This window comes from Macaca mulatta, chromosome 16 (genome assembly GCF_049350105.2).
Source record: "Macaca mulatta isolate MMU2019108-1 chromosome 16, T2T-MMU8v2.0, whole genome shotgun sequence".
NCBI lineage: Eukaryota > Metazoa > Chordata > Mammalia > Primates > Cercopithecidae > Macaca > Macaca mulatta.
The window spans coordinates 4,908,483-4,928,778 of record NC_133421.1 but is presented as its reverse complement, the minus strand read 5'-3'; the positions used below and the strand labels follow the sequence as shown (position 1 = coordinate 4,928,778).

The window sequence follows — 20,296 nt, the reverse complement described above, 5'->3', positions numbered from 1 at the left end:
CAACTATACAAATCTGTGAAAGCTCTGCTCAGTTTCTTAGACTCTGAACTGCCTTTCTGTAATTTGCAGACATCTCAGGGAGAAAGTACCCCCTAAATCAGGTTTCATCTGAGACTCCCACACTATCCTAGATGAGGGCTGGGGGTTCTCTGTAATTCCTCACTGTCTTGATATCTCTCTGATGCTTACGAGGAGATTTTTAACAAAACATTTCATCCAGCTATCCTAATTGTCATCTGATGAGCTGTTTTGAATCACCCAGTCTGCTGCCTACTGAAAGTAGAACCCTGGGAATCTGATAAAAGAGTGAGTAATTTCATGTGTCATTTAGTCTTTGAATGAGCAACAACTTGCTAGCTTGTAAAAGCCCTACCAATTGAGGGTCTTTCATCTGTTACAGGGCACCATGTGAATAACTATCATTGTCTTGTTAGCAGTGGGGCCCTGACTCACGTGAAGGAATTTTTACAGCATTTTGAGATGACACATGTTTAGTTGATAATATAAATACTAAAAAAATTGAAATTCGGATGAAGTAATAACTAATTTTTTGATATTCATTTTTTAAAAAACAGGATCGTGAACTTCCAAGACTGATTAGAGGCCGAGTTCATAGATGTGTTGGCAACTATGACCAGAAAAAGAACATTTTCAAATGTGTTTCTGTCAGACCGGCATCTGTTTCTGAACAAAAATCATTCCAGGCATTTGTCAAAATTGCAGATGTTGAGATGCGGTATTATATTAATGTGATGAATGAAACTTAAGTAGTGATAAAAGGAAGTTTAAATAGCATAAATTATAGCGGTTTTCTGTTATTACTTAATTTACCATCTCCATAGTTTTATAGCTACTGTTTTCTTGTATTTCACTTGTTGAATTAAAGTATTTGAATTCTTTTAAACGTGGAGTTTTTGCAGTGTAATTTTAATGTTTTTATTAAAATGATATATTTGCTAAAATCCACAACCATCCTAGATAAAAATGCTCACTATAACAGGAATAGATGATGCTTATTTAATATGGGATAATAATACATCTGAGTTAGCTCAAAAACCAGCATTGGGCTTAAGGGGGAAATATTAGAGGTATTTTAGAAGTATTTGCATTATCAGGAAAAAGACAAGTGTGCCCACTGTCAGTACTGTTATTAAGCATTGTTCTGGAACTGCTAGTCTGTGCGATTCATTTAATTACTTCAAATATTTAATGAAAATCTGCTTTGTGCCAGGCATTGTTGCAAATGCTAGAGACAAAGTAGCTCACAAAGTAACAAAAATTAGGGGTACCAGAAATGTTGGTGTGCTTTGAACCAGGAGCCCATATATCATCATGTTTCTCCCATAACCATGATTCACGAGTCTGGAAATCAAGGAGTGGTAGCAGGGCTGACTTCCTCATTATTAGAGCAACTAATGTGCCCATGGAAGTTTTGCTCCCTACCTCCACAGTTTTGGGCTCTGTTGATTAACAGACCTTACTTTAAAAAAAGTCTTATTTGTAAGTAGTTTATTTGAGAATTTCACCTCATGCGAAGAAGTAAGGAATAGAGGGGGTGTTAAATAGGGAAGAAGGGAGACCAGTTACTAGGATGGCTTATTGAGTTGGCAACCACTAGGAGGGACTAAGGCATATATGCATAAGCTCCCAGCACCTGTATTTAAGGGTTGACCAACACGGCAACAACGCCCTTGTACTTTCTGGTTGTGTATGTGTAAGCATTGGGCTGTTTTTCCATGATTTTCCACTCCATGGAATCAGAGAAACCTTATGGCAGGGCACAAGAAGCAGATGGAATAGGCCTGAGGTAATACTGTCAGACCGAATCTATGTGAAGCTGGTCAAAGTCTGCGCAGAATTGGTTATTGCCATCGTGGCTGGAATACGAGAAGATGGCTGAGAGGATTTGAAGTGGTGGACAAGAAGTATCTGATACAATTCTTAAGGAAGGAATGTTTTACCTGAAGTGCTTCCATGGTTCCATTCTACTGAAAGTTGAGACTGCCATTTGGCAATTTTGGTTCTTTATGTTTCTGAATCAGTAGGCAAAAAAGGAGTTTACTGTACTGCCTGTGGTAGTTCAATCCCAGCTAACAATGGAAAATTGTGTTTCTCTGCATAATGAGGAAAGGGAAGACCATATCTGATATGCAGGGGATTTTTTTAGCTGTCACTTAGTAAAAGTTAATGGAACACTATTATAGCAACCCAAGAAAAACAATAACACTGAGGATTCAGACTCACAAGGAATGTGGGTTGAATCTAGCTGAAGTTATGTAAAAGGGTACATGGAATAGTTGTGGAAGAAGGAGTTGTAAATGTCAGTTGTGGTCTTGTGATCAGTTGTAGGGTAAGGAAAAGCTAGTATGAGGAGGTAATATGACACATGAAGAGTGGTTGAGATAATGATGGTGTCTGGTTATTAAGGTCTTCCTAGAGAGGTAAGGAGCTAGAAGTAGCTCAAAGGGCTGCAAATGTGAATTTACTTTTCCATATTTGCCTGAGGAAGAATTGAATGTGATCCAGAAGAGTTCATCTTTTCTCTTACTCCTGTCCTTTCGCTCTATCTGTATATGGTTGGGTCATGGAAGTCTGATCCTTGTTGGTTACCATTTTTCTCTCTCCTAGGGCCTATTTACAGGGAGTTGGGTTATAGTGAGAGATTCTGCCACCTGGAAATATTTCCAAAGCATATGTCTTTCCATAGCGGTCCTCTATTCAAAGACCACTGATGGCTTGTTGTTGTCTACAGGATAAAACCTAAACTCTTACACCCTTAAGATATTTCAGGACATTTACAGCCTGGTCCCTGCTTGCTTCTGTGACTTCTCCAACCATTTTTTCTTCACTTCTCAAGATGTAGGCCCAAACCTCACAGGCATGCTCTCCATTCCTTAAGCAGGCAGTGATTAAGCACCCATCCCTGAGCTTCTCTCCGTTCTCGTGATTCCCCAAAGGGATCGGCAGCTGTAGTCAGTCACTGTAAGGTGTAAGGTGTGATCAGCAGCTGTAATCAGTCACTGTAAGGTGTAAGGTGTGATCAGCAGCTGTAATCAGTCACTGTTGCAGGACTCTACGCTGATTTGTTCTAGAGAGGTCTTGTGTAATTACTTTGTTTTTAATGAGGTCCTCCAGGATCTAGGCTCCTCCGGGATGCACAGTCCCCTAGGGCCAGGGGTAGGTAGAAAAGGAGATGTCAGAAGGGTGGGTACAGACATAGGTGACGACTACAAAGGCTGTTGCAACCAATAAAGGGGAGGAGGATTTTGGATCAGGGCCCTGGAGTTAACCTCAGACACAGAGTAAGTTGGGCAGGAGGGTGAATAAGCTGGTACCTTAGTATCCCTACAGCCTGAGGGTCTTGATTTCCCCAGTTGTATGATGTTCTATAGGATAGTTTTTCAGACATAACTTTCCTTTTCTCCACCTCTCTGCCTTTCAAGAGTTTTCTGCATTCCAGAAATATTTTGATTTAATGTTCACAACTTAATATCTTTTTATTAATGACAGTGTCCATTAATACTATGCAATGTCCTCTTATGATTGTAGATTTCAACATAATGACATCTCTATGAGATAGGCGTTTAATACAGAGATTTCAAGCCCTCGGCCATATATTTGAATTACTTAAGGAGCTTACTTAAGGCCCCTTCCAGAGATTCTAATTACATTTATTGGGGGATGGTGCCATAATCTCTACTTTAAAAATGTATTATATGTCCTTACTACTCAGTGTGATCCACAAAACAGCAGAATTGGCATCACCAAATGTAAAATTTTAACTTTCGAAATGTAGAGTATTAGGCCCTACACCAGACCTATTGAATCAAAATCAGCATTTAGCAAGACCACCAGGTGGTTTGTATGTCAGTTAAAGTTTTAGAAGCAGTGACCTTCGTGATTCTTGTTTTCAGTCCAGACTGAGAAGTATAGATTTACCAGGTGAAGAAGATGAAAGGCATTATTGAGGGAGCAGCTGAAATGCATATTCTCGATGAGTGGCAGCATTCACAAGTGATGTCTCTCCGGTTTGGAATTTCTAATAAGACCCTTGACACCAGAGATTGGTCCCACTCATTTCCCAAGGAGGCAGCCTTCTGAGAAAACAGGCATGTGAAACTTTGCTTGATGCCATTTCCCTGCAGTACTAGCACAGTATGTCCAAATGTGAAAACCTGTGAATGTGGCTAGATTAAACAGCAGCAGCAGGGTGAAAATCCCAGCGGTTAGACTCAGCTACATCCCTCTAGGAAAGGAGCTTCTCATATACCCTAATACCCTTCAGCTTTCTTAGCTCAGAGGCGTTTTGAGGTATGGATATCTGGAGAGGAAGTACAGCGAGGTCTCAAGGGTGGATATCCTCGTTCCCTTTCTCCCCAAACTATACAAACTTTCAGATACATTTCTTCATGTAAGTGTAACTGAACCATGTAGACATCAACACCAAAACCAAAATGACAGTGTCAACATGCATAATGGGCTGTCTTTTTAAAATAAAGAATAGGGTGGTTGGATGGTCTAACATTTTCCATAGGTCTGAAGTTTATCTCAGAATTTTGTAATAAAGCGTCAAAACTAGCACTAAATGGTTAAGGCTAGTGAATTCTTAATTCTGGGAGTATTTAATAGGAGTAGTTATTCTAACTACAATGGGATTTGACTGCTTTAAAGTTGGAGGGGCCAGGTGCGGTGGCTTATGCCTGTAATCCCAGCACTTTGGGAGGCCGAGGCGGGTGGATCACCTGAGGTCGGGAGTCCGAGACCAGCCTGACCAACATAGAGAAACCCCGGCTCTACTAAAACTACAAAAAATAGCTGGGCATGGTGGCGCATGCCTGTGATCCCAGCTACTTAGGAGGCTGAGGCAGGAGAATTGCTTGAACCTGGGAGGTGGAGGTTGTGGTGAGCCGAGATCGTGCCATTGCACTCCAGCCTGGGCAGCAAGAGCAAAACTCTGTCTCAAATAAAATAAAAAATAAAGTTGGAGGAATGTATGTCTCAGCCTGAAGGACAGCTAACAAATACTAATGAAACATTGGCCATATCCAGTCAGCATCCCAGGTGCTGGCCTTGCTGCAGTCACGAAGGCAGTTATGGCCTTACCTGTATGGAATTTACAATTTGGTAGGAAACTCAGCTATAAACAAGCAATCAAGGTCATTGAATGCTGCTGGATGAGTACAGGATGCTGTGGAAACATAGAAGCAGGTCTTACCTGGTCTGGGCAGACAAGGAAGATTGAGCTGAGCCAGTGACATGTAATAAACCTGAAGGAGAAGCAGGGGTATGCCAAGTAAAAGGCAGAGAGAAGAAGATGTTACACAGAAGGAACAGCAAGTGTGAACGTCTGGAGGCAAGAAATTATGACTTCTAAGTCCAGAATTGCTGGAGAATGCTGATGCAAGAGTCACTGTGGGACCAGATGAGGCTGTGGAGGTAGGCATGGGTCAGATAATGAAATATCGTTTGCGTCCTTGAAAGGAATTTTGCCTGTATCTTAAGAATGATGAGAATCCATAAGGACTCTGAGCAGGAGAATGATGATCAGATTTTTATCTTAGAATGCCACAGTGTGAATGGATTGAAGGCTAGTGAGCATAGCAGCAGGGAGATGAAGTAAGAGACTATTCCAATAGTCCAGACAAGAAAAGACATCAGCCTGTTGCAGATTTTGGCAATTGGGATAAGCCGTGGTTGAATCAGAAATAGAACGAAGTACAGAATCTATATGACTTGCTAGAATTAGATGTTGATCTTGACAGAAATAAATGAATGAAAGAAAACTCCCAGGTTTCTGACTTGAGTGTGGATTCCTTTTACTGCGACATGAGTGACTGGAGGAGCGGATTGGGAGAGTGGCAGGGTGAGATGAGTTTCATCTGGGATCTGTTAAACTGCGTATGGTCACGATCCATGGGGAGATAATCAGGAAGCAACTGGTAATACAGTACTAATGATGAAAGGTTTACCCATGAAGTTTAGACGGTAATCAGTGTCACAGGGACAGGTGAACTCTTTCAGGGCTTGATCTGTATAATTAGAACAGAATTTAGGAAAAATTCCCAGAAAACACCAATATATAAGATACTGTTAGAGAAGAAACCATTAACAGTTGTTAAGGAATGGCCAGTATGTGTCAGGAAACCAGTGTGATTGCACGGAAGCTAATAGATAAGAGTGTTTTAGAAAGAAAGCAGTAACATTTGTTACATGTTATCAAAAGTGAGATCAGTGTGAAAAGTAGTGTGGATTTTGTGATGTGGCACATTTCTGATTATAGAGATAATTATAGAAATCTCTGAATATACAGATTGTTGTTAGGGAAAATGATGGTGAAATCAATGACTGAAGAACACCTATTGACAATGTATCATAGGAATATATTTATTTTTATTGGTGGTTTTAAGGGATCCTATTATATTCTCTTAAAGATACTGGAGACAGAGCATGATGGGACGAAATCAAACCAGCATCTCAGAGTTCCTGCTCCTGGGCCTGCCCATCCAGCCAGAGCAGCAAAACCTGTTCTATGCCCTGTTCTTGGCCATGTATCTTACCACCCTCCTGGGGAACCTCCTCATCATTGTCCTCACTCAACTGGACTCCCAGCTCCACACGCCTATGTATTTGTTTCTCAGCCACTTGTCCTTCTCTGACCTCTGCTTTTCCTCAGTCACAGTGCCCAGATTGCTGCAGAACATGCAGAACCACGATCCATCCATCCCCTATGCGGACTGCCTGGCCCAAATGTACTTCTTCTTGTATTTTTCAGATCTAGAAAGCTTCCTCCTTGTGGCCATGGCCTATGACCGCTATGTGGCCATCTGCTTCCCCCTGCGCTACACGGCCATCATGAGCCCCATGCTCTGTCTCGCCCTGGTGGTGCTGTCCTGGGTGCTGACCACCTTCCATGCCATGTTACACACTTTACTCATGGCCAGGTTGTGTTTTTGTGCAGACAATGTGATCCCCCACTTTTTCTGTGATATGTCTGCTCTGCTGAAGCTGGCCTGCTCTGACACTCGAGTTAATGAATTGGTGATATTTATCATGGGAGGGCTGATTCTTGTCATCCCATTCCTACTCATCCTTGGGTCCTATGCACGGATTGTCTCCTCCATCCTCAAGGTCCCTTCGTCTAAGGGTATCTGCAAGGCCTTCTCTACTTGTGGCTCCCACCTCTCTGTGGTGTCACTGTTCTATGGGACCGTTATTGGTCTCTACTTCTGCCCATCAGCTAATAGTTCTACTCTAAAGGAGACTGTCATGGCTGTGATGTACACTGTGGTGACCCCCATGCTGAACCCCTTCATCTACAGCCTGAGGAACAGAGACATGAAGGGAGCGCTGGAAAGGGTCATTTGTAAAAGGCAAAATCTCTTCCTTCTATGATGGTGATGCTTGGGAGTCTTACATGATTTTATCCAATAGATACATGGACATTAATCTTTCAATATTATTGCAGATCTCTTTTTTTCTCCACATGGAACTTTTTGTTTAAATGTAATATTACATAGTTTCTGAGTAAGTAAAACAAATGTGGGGGGACATGTAGTTGAAGTAAGAAGGTGTTCTCAGTAACCTGCTAGGAAGATTTTCCTTTATGCTAATCCCAGGTGAAGAAAATCTTTAAAGATTGAAAATCTTTAAATTAAAAATTCTGTCTTCATTGTTAAACCACCAATTTATCATGTGTACTTACAAAAACCCTGCAGGTCTGCTAAATGATAGTCTGTCCTCATGTCAATAATAAAACCCAAACATCTCAGTCCCCTTCTTTACTAAACAAAACTTCAAATTTTGAAAAAAATATTTTTACTCATTTTCCTGAGCAAGTGTTCACATCAGCCTGTCTTCTAACCTTGTTTTCTTCTTAATTTTTATGTCTGCATGTCTTTTTACCTGACCCAAACCTAAAATGAACTTTCTATTTGCTTAGATACCATAGTTTAGTTTATCTGTATCTGAGAACTAAGTCATACCTGAGGCCCTAAAAGGACTTCTCAAGCATGGGGAAGGGAACCAAAGTCTGCTTAAGAACCCCACTCATTTGTTCACTCATTCATTTATATTAGTTATTTAAAATTGTTTTAAACATCGACACATAATAATTGTATATATTTATTGGGTACAGTGTGATATTTTGATACGTGTATACAACGTACAATGATCACATCAGGAAAATTAGCACTTCTATCACCTCAAAATTTATCATTTCTTAGTATTGAGAACATTCAACATTCTCTCTTCTAGTTATTGGAAAAATGCAAAAAAATTGTTTACTAGAGTCCTACAGTGCTATAGACTACTAGAACTTATTCCTCCTATCCTGTAAGTTTTAATCCATTAACTAACCTGTATAACCCCACTTCTTCCCCTTCTCAGCCTCTAGTGGCCAATATTCTACTCTATACTTCTATACTGCCAACTTTTTAAGCTTCCACACGTGAGCGAGAATATGTGGTATTTATTTTTCTGTGCCTGACTTATTTAACAAATATCCTTCAGGCTCATCCATGTTGCCATGAATGACAAGATTTTATACTTTTTAATGACCGACTAGTATTCCATTGTGTATATATACACCATATTTTCATTATTTATCTGTTGATGGCCACTTAGGTTGATTCCATATGTTGGCTGACATAAATCGTGCCTAGGAGTGAAGATGTCTCCTGGACATACCTATTTTCTTTCTTTTGCATACACACCCAGTAGTGGGATTGCTGGATCATTTGGTAGTTCTATTTTTAGCTTTTTTTTGAGAACTTCCATACCATGTTCCACAATGGCTGTACTAATTTACATTCCCACCACTAACAGTATATAAGAATTACCCTTCTCCCCATCTTTGCCAACATTTGTTATTTTTAGTCTTCTTGATAAGACTCACATTAATTGGTGTGAGATGAGGTCTCATTTTGGATTTGATTTGAATTTCCCTGATAATTAGTGACGTTGGGCATTTTTTCATGCACTTGTTGGCCATTTGTATGTCTTTTTTTTTGAGATGTTTATTCAGATCCTTTGCCCATTTTTTACTTAGATGATTATTACTTTTTGCTGTTGAGTTGAATTCCTTGTACATTCTAGATATTAAAACCTTACCAAATGAATAGCTTACAAAGATTTTCTCCCATTCTGTAGGTTTTCTGTTCATTCTGTTGATGGTTTTCTTTGCTGTGCAGAAGCTTTTTAGTTTGACATAATCCAATTTGTCTGTTTTTTCCTTTTGTTGGCTATGCTTTTGAGGTCTTATCCACAAAATCTTTGCCAAGAGTAAGGTGCTGAAACATTTTCCCTATGTTGTCTTCTAGTAGTTGCATAGTGTTGGGTCTTACATTTAAGTCTTTAATCAATTTTGAGTTAATATTTGTATATGGTGAGAGATAGGGGCCTAGTTTTATTCGTCTGCATGTAGATATTCGGTTTTCACAGAACCATTTATTGAAGAGACTGACTTTCCCAGTGTATGTTCTTGGTGCTTTTGTCGAAAATCAGTTGGCTGTAAATACATGGATTTATTTCTGGATTCTCTATTGTGTTCTATTGGTGTATCAGTCTGTTATTATAGCTGTACCATGCTGTTTTGGTTACTATAGTTGTGTAGTGTAGTTTGAAGTCAGGTAGTGTGATGCAGAGTTTTGTTCTTTTTGCTCAGGATTGGTTTGGCTGTTTGGGGTGGTTTGTGGTTCCATATAAATTTTAGGATTTTTTTCTATTTCATGAAAGAATATCATTTCTATTTGATAAGAATTACATGAAATTGGTAGATTGCTTTGGGTAGTATGGTATTATTAATGATATTATTTCTTCCAATCCATGAACATAGAATGTTTTTCCGTGTTTTTTGGGTTTTTTTTTTTTTTTTTTTTTTGCATCCTCTTCATTTTCTTTCATATAATTTTCCTTATAGAGACCTTTCACCTCACTGGTTAAATTTTTTTCCTAGGTAGTGGGATTGCTTTCTTGATTTGTTTTTGGCTACTTTGTTTTTGGTGTATAGGAATGCTACTGATTTTTGTATGTTGATTTTGTATTCTGCAACTTTACTGAATTCACTTAATTTAATTTAAATGTAAGACATTTTGATGGGATTCTTAGGTTTTTCTATAGATAGGATTATGTCATCTGCAAAGGACAATTTGACTTCCTTCTTTTTGGCTTGGATGTTGTCTATTTTTTCTCTTGTCTAATTGCTCTGGATAGGATTCCAAGTAGCATATTTAATAAGATTGGCAAGAGTACACATCCTTTTCTTATTCCAGTTCTTAGAGAAAAAGCTTTTCTCCATTCAACATGATGTTAGCTGTAGATTTGCCATCTTTGGTCTTTATTGTGTTTAGATACATTTCTTCTATACCTAATTTATTGAGAATTTTTTTCATAAAGTGGTGTTGAATTTTATCAAATGCTTTTTCTGTGTCTATTGAGATGATCATATGGGTTTTGTCCTTCATTCTGTTAACGTGATGTATCTCATATGTTGATTTCCATATGTTGAGCCATCTTTGCATTCTTGAGATAAATCCACTTGATCATAGTGCATAATCTTTTTGATGTGCTGTTGGATTTTGTTTGCTAGTATTTTGTGAAGAATTTTTGCATCTATGTTCATCAGGGATATTGGCGTGTAGTTTTCTATTTTTGTTTTGTCATCTTGTTTTGGCGTCAGGGTAATGCTATCCTTGTAGAATGTGTTTGGAAGAGTTTCCTCCTCTTCAGTTTTTTGAAACAGCTTGAAAAGAAATGGTATTGGCCTTTTTTTTCTCTAAAGTTTTGAACAATTCAGCAGTGAAACCATTTGATCCTGGACTTTTTTGTTGTTGTTGGCAGATGTTTACTTACAGATTCAATCTTATTACTCATTATTTGTCTGTTCAGGTTTGTTTTTTTCTTCTGGGTTCAATCTTTTTTTTTTTTTTTTTTTTGAGACGGAGTCTTGCTGTGTCGCCCAGGCTGGAGTGCAGTGGCTGGATCTCAGCTCACTGCAAGCTCCGCCTCCCGGGTTTTTACGCCATTCTCCTGCCTCAGCCTCCCTAGTAGCTGGGACTACAGGCGCCCACCACCTCGCCCAGCTAGTTTTTTGTATGTTTTAGTAGAGACGGGGTTTCACTGCGTTAGCCAGGATAGTCTCGAACTCCTGACGTCGTGATCCGCCCGTCTCGGCCTCCCAAAGTGCTGGGATTACAGGCTTGAGCCACTGCGCCCGGCCTTTTTTTTTTTTTTTTTTTTGGTGGAGTCTCACTTTGTTGTCCAGGCTGGAGTGCAGTGGTGAGATCTCAGCTCACTGCAACCTCCGCCTCTTGGGTTCCTGCCATTCTCCTGCCTCAGCCTCCCAGCCCGAGTAGCTGGGACTGCAGGCACCCGCCACCACGTCCAGCTAATTTTTTGTATTTTTAGTAGAGATGGGGTTTCACTGTGTTAGCCAGGATGGTCTCGATCTCCTGACCTCGTGATCTGCCCACCTCGGCCTCCCAAAGTGCTGGGATTACAGGCATGAGCCACCGCGCCCGGCCTCTTCTTGGTTCAGTCTTTATAGGCTGTTCATGTTCAGGAATTTATCTATTTCCTCTAGGTTTTCTAATTTGTTGGTGTATGGTTGTTCATAATATTTTCTAATGATCCTTTGTATTTCTGTGGTATCACTTATAATGTCTCCTTTTTCATTTCTGATTTTATTTGGGTTTTCTCTCTTCTTGATTAGTTTAGCTAATGGTTTGCCAATTTTGTTAAACTCTTCCTAAAAGTCACCTTTTCATTTTATTAATATTTTGCATTTTTAGTCTCAATTTTATTTATTTCTGCTTTGATCTTTATTATTATTTCTTTCCTTGTACTACTTTTGGGTTTGATTTGTTCTCACTTTTCTAGTTCCTCGAGGAGTATTGCTAGTTTGCTTATTTGAAATCTTCTTTTTTTTGATGTAGGAGTTTGTTAACTATAAATTTCCCTCTTAATACTGCTTTTGCTGTATTCTATAGGTTTTGGAATGTTGTGTTTCTATTTTTATTTTAAGTTCCAGGGCAAATGTGCAGGATGTACAGGTTTGTTACATAGGTTAATGTGTACCTTGGTGATTTGCTGCACCTATCAACCCATCACCTAGGTATTAAGCCCAGCATGCATTGGCTATTTTTCCTGATGCTCTCCCTCCTACTGCCCCCGACCCCAACAGGCTCCAGTTATATCCCTCTGTGTCTATGTGTTCACATTGTTCAGCTCTCACTTATAAGTGAGAACATGTGGTGGTTGGTTTTCTATTCCTGCATTAGTTTGCTGAGGATAATGGCTTCTGGCCCCATCCATGTCCCTGCAAAGGACATGATCACCAGTGGCTCACGCCTGTAATCCCAGCACTTTGGGAGGCCAAGGTGGGCAGATCACCTGAGGTCAGGAGTTTGAGACCAGCCTGGGCAACATGGTGAAACCCCATCTCTACAAAACTACAAAAATTAGCTAGGCATGATGGCGGGTGCCTGTAATCCCAGCTACTGGGGAGGCTGAGGTGGGAGAATCACTTGAGCCCAGGAGGTGGAGGTTGCAGTGAGCTGAGATCGTGCTATTGCACTGCAGCCTGGGTGACAGAGTGAGACTCTTGTCTTGAAGAAAAAAAAAAAAAATCTCATTCCTTTTTATGGCTGCATAGTATTCCATGGTGTATATGTATCATATTTTTTTTAATCCAGTCTATCATTGATGGGCATTTGGGTTGATTCCGTGTCTTTGCTATTGTGAATAGTGTTGCAGTGGACATATGTGTGCATGTACCTTTATAACAGAATGATTTATATTCTTTTGGGTATATACCCAGTAGTGGGATTGCTGGGGCAAATTGTATTTCTGGTTCTAGGTCTTTGAGGAATTGCCACACTGTCTTCCACAATGATTGAACTAATTTACATTCCCACCAACAGTGTAAAAGTGTTCCTGTTTCTCTGCAGCTTCGCCAGCATCATTGTTTCTTGACTTTTTAACAATCACCATTGTGACTGGCATAAGATAGTATCTTATTGTGGTTTTGATTTGCGTTTCTCTAATGATATGCGATGTTGAGTTTTTTTCGTATGTTTGCTGGCTGCATGTGTGGAGATTGAGGAGAATAACCCTGCACTGCCCAAGGCAACAGCAATGGCCTTCTCCGAGGCAGTTGCCAGGCAATGTTTATTCTCCTCAGGACCCACCCCCAACACCCCTGTTTGCATCTAGACCTATAACTAGACTAAAGTCCTGGCAGGCCCCCAGATGTGAGGTTCAGAGTGTGACCCATGAAGAAGTGTGCTATACTCCAAAAGAACTGCTTGAGTTTTCTAATTTAAATGAGCAGAAATCTAAAGAACAGGCATGGGAATGGATATTAAACATGTAGGATAATGGTGGAAGGAGCATAAAGTTGTATCTGGCTGAATTTATTGCTTTGGGCCCCCTAAGCAGGAATTCTGCATTTATTATTGTAGCTTGGGGAGTTAAAAAGGTTCTACTGACTTATTTGTTGGTTGGCTGAAATATGGATTAGAAGATGGCCCACTGTGAGTGAGCTGGAAATGCCTCATCTCCCTTGGTTTAATGTAGAGGAAGGAATCCAAAGGCTTAGGGAGATTGGGATGCTGGAGTGGATTAGTCATTTTAGAACCACTCATCCCAGCTGGGAGGGTCCAGAAGATATACCCTTTATCAATACTTTGTGAAATAGATTTGTGAGGGCAGCACCTGCGTCCGTGAAGAGCTCTGTGATTGCTCCTCTCTGTATGTCAGATCTTACAGTGGGAACTGCAGTCACTCAACTATAAAATTTAAATGCAATGGGAATAATTGGATCCCGAGGTGGCAGGGGCCAAGTGGCAGCACTCAACCATCAAAGACAAGGTGGCTGTAGCCACCGTAATGGACAGCAGAGGCAAAGCAGCAATCAGAATAGTCTGACTCATGTAGAGCTCCGGCATTCGCTAATTAATCATGGTGTTCCTAGAAGTAAAATTGACAGGAAGCCTACTGCATTCTTACTTGATTTATATAAGCAAAAAACTTCCAGGTCCAGTGGACAAAATACTAATTTGATATATAAAAACAGAGAATCATGGCCCCTCAATCAATATCCAGACTTGAGCCAGTTTACAGACCCGGAACCCTTTGAATGAAGGGGAGGTGGGGTCCCCTTGAGGAAGGACTCCACTAGACTACTGACAACTTATGCTGTTAATCTTTCTCCCATTCTTCCCGAATGAGACCTCTATCCTTTTACCAGGGTAACTGTGCACTGGGGAAAGGGGAATAATCAGATCTTTCAGGGACTACTAGACACTGGTTCTGAGCTGACATTGATTCCAGGGACCCAAAACGTCATTGTGGTGCTCCAGTTAAAGCAGAGGCTTATGGAGGTCAGGTAATTAATGGAGTTTTAGCTCAGGTCCAACTTACAGTGGGTCTCCATACTCATCCTGTGGTCATTTCCCCAGTGCCAGAATGCATAATTGGCATAGACATACATAGCAGCTGTCAGGACTGTCACATTGGCTCCTTGACTGGTAGGGTGAGGTTTATTATGGTGGTAATGGCCAAATGGAAGCCATTAGAGCTGCCTCTACCTAGAAAAATAGTAAATACAAAACAATATTGCATCCTTGTAGGGATTGCGGAGATTAGTGCAACTATAACGGATTTGAAGGATGCAGGAATGGTGATTCCCACCACTTCCCCATTCAACTCTATTTGGCCTTGCAGAAGACAGATGGATCTTGGAGAATGACAGTAGATTATCATAAGCTTAACCAAGTGGGGTCTCCAATTGCAGCTGTTGTACCAGATATGGTTTCATTGCTTGAGCAAATTAACATATCTCCTAGTACCTGGTATACAGCCATTGATTTGGCAAATGCTTTTTTCCCCATTCCTGTCCATAAAGCCCACCAGAAGCAATTTGTCTTCAGTTGGCAAGGTCCAAGGTTGGCAATATACCTTTACTGTCCTATCTCAGGGGTATGTCAGCTTTCCAGTTTTGGATTATAATCTTATTCGGAGAGATCTCGATTACTTTTCCCTTCCACAAGATATCACACTGGTCCATTGCATTGATGACATTATGCTGATTGGATCCAGTGAGCAAGAAGTTGCAAACACACTGGACTTGTTGGTGAGTGAGTTGTTGGGAAATAAATCTGAATAAAATTCAGGAACCATTCTCATCTTGCTATGAAGACCTAAGACTGGGTAATTTATGGGGAAAAGAGGTTGATTGACTCACAGTTCCACAAGCTGTACAGAAAGCATGACTGGGGAGGCCTCAGAAAGCTTACAGTCATGGCAGAGGGTGAAGGGGAAGCAGACACGATTTACATTGCCAGAGAAGGAGGAAGAGAGCAAAGGGAGAGGTGCTACACACTTTTAAACAACCAGGTTGCATGGGAACTCGCTCACTATCATGAGAGCAGCAAGTGAGGAGTGTGCCTCCATCATTCAATCACCTCACAGCAGGCCCTTTCTCCAACAATGGGAATTACAATGCAACATGAGATTTGGATGGGAACACAGCCAAACCATATCAGGGACTGGCACAATTGCCCTTCATTCTCAGGTCTTCAGCTTTAGGCTGAATTACACCACCAACCTCCCTAGTTCTCTAACTTGCAGATCATGGGATTCCTTGGCCCCCACAACTGCATGAGCCAATTTCCATACTAAATCTCTTCATATATGCATGTATATATACACAGTTGGCCCTCTATGTCCATGGATTCTGCATCCATGGATTCAACCAACCGCAGATCAAAAATATTTGAGAAAAAAATGCATCTGTACTGAACATGTATAGACTTCTGTTTCTTGTCCTTATTCCCTAAATAAAACAACAACTATTTGCATAGCAATAATAATAATAATAATAATAATAATTCAGGGACCTTCTACCTTTGTAAAATTTCTAGGGGTCCAGTGGTGTGGGGCCTGTCAAGATATTATTTCTAAGGTGAAGGATAAGTTGCTGCATTTTGTCCCTCCTACAACCAAGAAAGAGGCGCAATGCCTCGTGGGCCTATTTGGATTTTGGAGGCAACACATTTCTCATTTGGGTGTGTTACTCTGACCCATTTATTGAGTGACCTGAATGGCTGCCAGTTTTCAGTGAGGTCTAGAACAGGAGAAGGGTCTGCAACAGGTCCAGGCTGCTGTCCAACCTGCCCTGCCTCTTGGGCCATATGACCCAGCAGATCTAATGAGGTGTCAGTGGCAGATAGGGATACTGTCTGGAGCCTTTGGCAGGCCTCTGTAGGTGAATCACAGTGGAGGCCTCTAGGATTTTGGAGCAATACCCTGCTATCTTCTACAGATAACTACTCTCCTTTTGAAAAATAGCCCTTGGCCTGTTACTGGGCTTTGATAGAAACTAAACGTTTGACTATGGATCATCACGTCACCATGTGACCTGAACTGCCTATCATGAACTGGGTGCTTTCTGACCCATCCAGCCATAACATGGGGCATGCAGAGCAACATTCCGTCATCAAATGGAAGTGGTATATACATGATCAGGCTTGAGCAGGTCCTGAAGGCACAAGTAAGTTACATGAGGAAGTGGCTCAAATGCCTACGGTCCCCACTCCTGCCGTCCTGCCTTCTCTCCCCAAGACTGCACCAATAGCCTCATGGGGAATTTTCTATGATCAGTTGACAGAGGAAGAGAAGACAAGGGCCTGGTTTACAGATGGCTCTGTACAATATGCAGACACCACCCAAAAGTGGACAACTGCAGCACTATAGCCCCTTTCTGGGACATCCCTGAAGAATAGTAATGAAGGGAAATCTTCCCAGTGGGCAGAACTTTGAGCAGTACATCTTGTTGTGCACTTTGCTTAGAAGGAGAAATGGCCAGATGTGCGATTATATACTGATTCACGGGCTGTAGCTCATGGTTTGACTGGATGGTCAGGGACTTGGAAGAAGCATGATTGGAAAATTGGTGACAAAGAAATTTGGGGAAGAGGTATGTGGATGGACCTCTCTGAGTGGTCAAAAGCTGTAAAGATATTTGTATCTCATGTGAGTGCTCACCAAATGGTGACCTCAGCAGAGGAGGATTTTAATAATCAAATGAATAGGATGACTCATTCTGTGGACATTACTCAGTCTTTTTCCCCAGCTGCCCCTGTCATCTCCCAATGGGCCCATGAACAGAGTGGCCATGGTGTCAGGGATGGAGGTTACACATGGGCTCAGCAATATGGACTTCACTCACCAAGGCTGACCTGGCTACGGCCACTGCTGAGTGCCCAATTTGCCAGCAGCAGAGACCAACACTGAACCCTTGATATGGAACCATTCCTTGGGGTGATCAGCCAGCTAGTTGGTGGCAAGTTAATTATACTGGACCTCTTCCATTATGGAAAGGGCAGCAGTTTGTCCTCACCAGAACAGACACTTATTCCAGATATGGGTTTGACTATCTTGCACACAATGCTTTTGCCAAGACTACCATTCTTGGACTCACAGAATGCTTTGTCTACCATCATGGTATTCCACATAGCATTGCTTCTGACCAAGGCACTCACTTCTCAGCTGAAGAAGTGTGGCAGTGGGCTTGTGCTAATGGGATTCACTGGTCTTACCATGTTTCCTATCATCTTGAAGCAGCTGGATTGATAGAATGGTGGAATGGCCTTTTGACGTCACAGTTACAATGCCAACTGAGTGACAGGGGATTACAACGGAAAGGACATCAATGTCCAGACCCTATTCAAGAAGAAATCTCTAGGAAAACTCAAAGATAACAGGGGAAATAAATACAAAGACATCTGAGGAAATTTAACTTCTGATGGCTCCAGCTATAGCAAACAGTAAACACAGTCTGACTCCTAAGCAGATAAGCACAATATCTCACACTGAAGGGCTGTTTACCTTGGTCCTTTTTACCCCATGCATCATGTTCAGCATTTAACAAAAAATTACAAGGCATTCTAAAAGAGAAAATACATAGTCTGAAGAGACAAAACAAGCACCAGAATCAGTCTCAGATATGGCAGAGGTTTTGAGAATTATTAGACTTGGAATTTAAAATGACTATGATTAATAAGCTAAGGGCTCTAATGGGAAAAAGTGGACAACATGGAGGAATAGATGAGTACTGTACAAAGAGAGAGAAAAACTCGAAGAGATAACCAAAAGAAAATGTTAGAAATAGAAAACACCAACAGAAATAAAGAATGCCATAGATGGACTCATCAGTAGATGGGACAAAGAAACTATAACCTTGAAGATATGAAAATAGAAACTTCCCAAACTGAAAGGCAAAGAGAAAACAGAATTTAAAAAACTGGAACAGAATATTTGAGAACTGTGGGGGCAATTACAAAAGGTGTAATGTGTGTGGCAATACCAAAAGGAGAAGAAAGAGAAAAAGGAATAGAAGAAATAGTTGAAGTAATAATAACTGAGAATTTTCTAAAATTAATGACAGACACCAAACATCTTGGAAGCTCAGAGAACACCAGATAAGATAAACAGCGTATAATCTACACATAAGAATAATATATTCAACTTGCAGAAAATGGAATACAAAGGGAAAATCTTGAAAGAATCCTGGGATGGGGAACTCAACTTACTTAAAAAGGAAAAAGGATAAGAACAACATTAGTTTTCTTGCAAGAACCATGCAAGGAAGATAAGAGTGGAATAAAATATTTCAAGTATTGAAAAAAAAACCAAGCTAAAATTCTGTGTCCTATAATTTGAAAGAGAAAGAGAAACAGACAACAGACTTTCTCAGACAAACAAAAATTGAAGGAATTTGTTGCCAGTAGACCTGCCTTGCAAGAAATGTTAAAATGTTCTTCAGAGAGTAGGAAAATGGTGTAGTTCAGAAACTTGGATTTACATAAGGAAAGAAAGTATTTGAGAAAGAATAAATGAAAGTAAAATAAAAATGTTTTTATTTTTCTTATACTTAATGGATCTAATCGATACCAATTCATTCAAAATAATAGTAGCAACAATATAGTGGTGGTGATACCAATTCCAGATTGCCAAGATTGGTGTGAGCATGGCCAGTGACACAAAGAGGAAGTCTCCTGTTGAGCTTCTGGGAAGTAGTTACTTGAGTATGTTGAAGTCAAAATAATAATGTAGAGATGAATATCTAAATTTAACATTTTATTTGAAAACTAAAAATTGCAATTTGGGGCAAAAATAAAGAGTAGGTAGTCTCTAGTATGTCCAAAGAGTGAAGAGAAGAGTGGAGGTTTTTTAAAAAGGAGAGATGTTATATACTGTTTTTGGAAGACAGTTCATTGGCACTAGTAAGTTTTTGGGAGCTGGCAAGCTCTGATTGGTGGTTAATAGCAGTGGGTAAAACTAGCCTTAGAGTCACAGCAGGTTGTTTCAGTAGCTATTAGATAAAACCGGTTTCAGATTAAAATGGGCAGTTTCAAACAGCTGGGCTTGTGGAAAATTTAATTCTTGGACGAGGTGCTATGTGCCCCTCATGTTCCTGGACAACTGACAGTTGGTCGGGCTGCTTATTCTCGTGGCCCAACAATGAGATGTAGATGAGCTGGGAAAGAAGAGAGATTTTATTTCTGTGGCCAGTTACAGGGAGAAGGCCTGGAAATTATCACCAGATCAACTCAAAATTACGAAGTTTTCCAGAGCTCTATATCTTCTAAGCTATCTGTCTACATGTAAGTGTCCATTCATCTAAAGACATACATGATTAATTTCTTCTAATCTACAACTGAGATCTGAGTCCTAAAGACCTTCCTCTGGAGCCTCAGTAAATTTACTTAATCTAAATGGGTCCAGGTGCTGGGGTGATTACCCTTATCTTGTTTCCCGCTAAATCATGGCGGTTTGGGGCGTTCCTTCAGACCCCCAATAAACTTGTCTGTGGAGGTCTGGGGGGGTTGTTTGGACTCCCAATAAACCTCGTTTATTCCTAAATGGGTCCTGTTAAGAATTTCTTCGTTATCTTGTCATGCTTCAAGTCCCAGGAGAGGCCTGGGAAAAACTCTTGGTAGGCTTCTGTTACATCTCAGCCTTTGTATAAGAGCACTGGCTTTATCAGCTTAATATTTAACTTGACCACTCATTTAGTGCTGAGACAGTTGTTACAGAGACCTGCGTTAGTGAGACGTGGCCTGCCATCCTAGTGCTTTCCCACCCCAAGTCCCTTGACCCCAATTTAGCCGGGTATGACAAGAATGACCTAATTTGTATGTAAAATCAACTTTTCACAACCAATAAAAAGTAAAACATGAGAGGAAGCATACCTCTTCTTTGCTGGTCTTTGAAATGTCTGCATGTGATTCCTGGA

The 20,296-nt window shown here is 40.6% G+C and overlaps 2 protein-coding genes across 14 annotated transcripts in view; both read left to right on the top strand.

Annotated features, from left to right (window-relative positions):
• SPATA22 (spermatogenesis associated 22) overlaps window positions 1–904 on the top strand; it is a 68,244-nt gene extending 67,340 nt beyond the window's left edge. For all 13 annotated transcript variants that reach the window (XM_077970071.1, XM_077970078.1, XM_077970074.1 and 10 more), the window contains one exon: window positions 576–904. In XM_077970071.1, coding sequence (XP_077826197.1) covers window positions 576–767 — 192 coding nt within the window. In that variant the 3' untranslated portion in view covers window positions 768–904. The remainder of the gene's footprint in view (window positions 1–575) is intronic.
• Window positions 905–6,447: 5,543 nt separating this feature from the next.
• LOC721445 (olfactory receptor 1E2) lies at window positions 6,448–7,392 on the top strand. The gene has a single exon (XM_015118280.3). It carries the CDS (start codon window positions 6,448–6,450, stop codon window positions 7,390–7,392), a length of 945 nt encoding a protein of 314 aa, XP_014973766.3.
• The last annotated feature ends 12,904 nt before the right edge of the window (window positions 7,393–20,296 follow it).

Bases quoted from the DNA above. Each gene is read 5' to 3' on its own strand.
- LOC721445 (XM_015118280.3), top strand. From the start codon at position 6,448: ATGATGGGACGAAATCAAACCAGCATCTCAGAGTTCCTGCTCCTGGGC.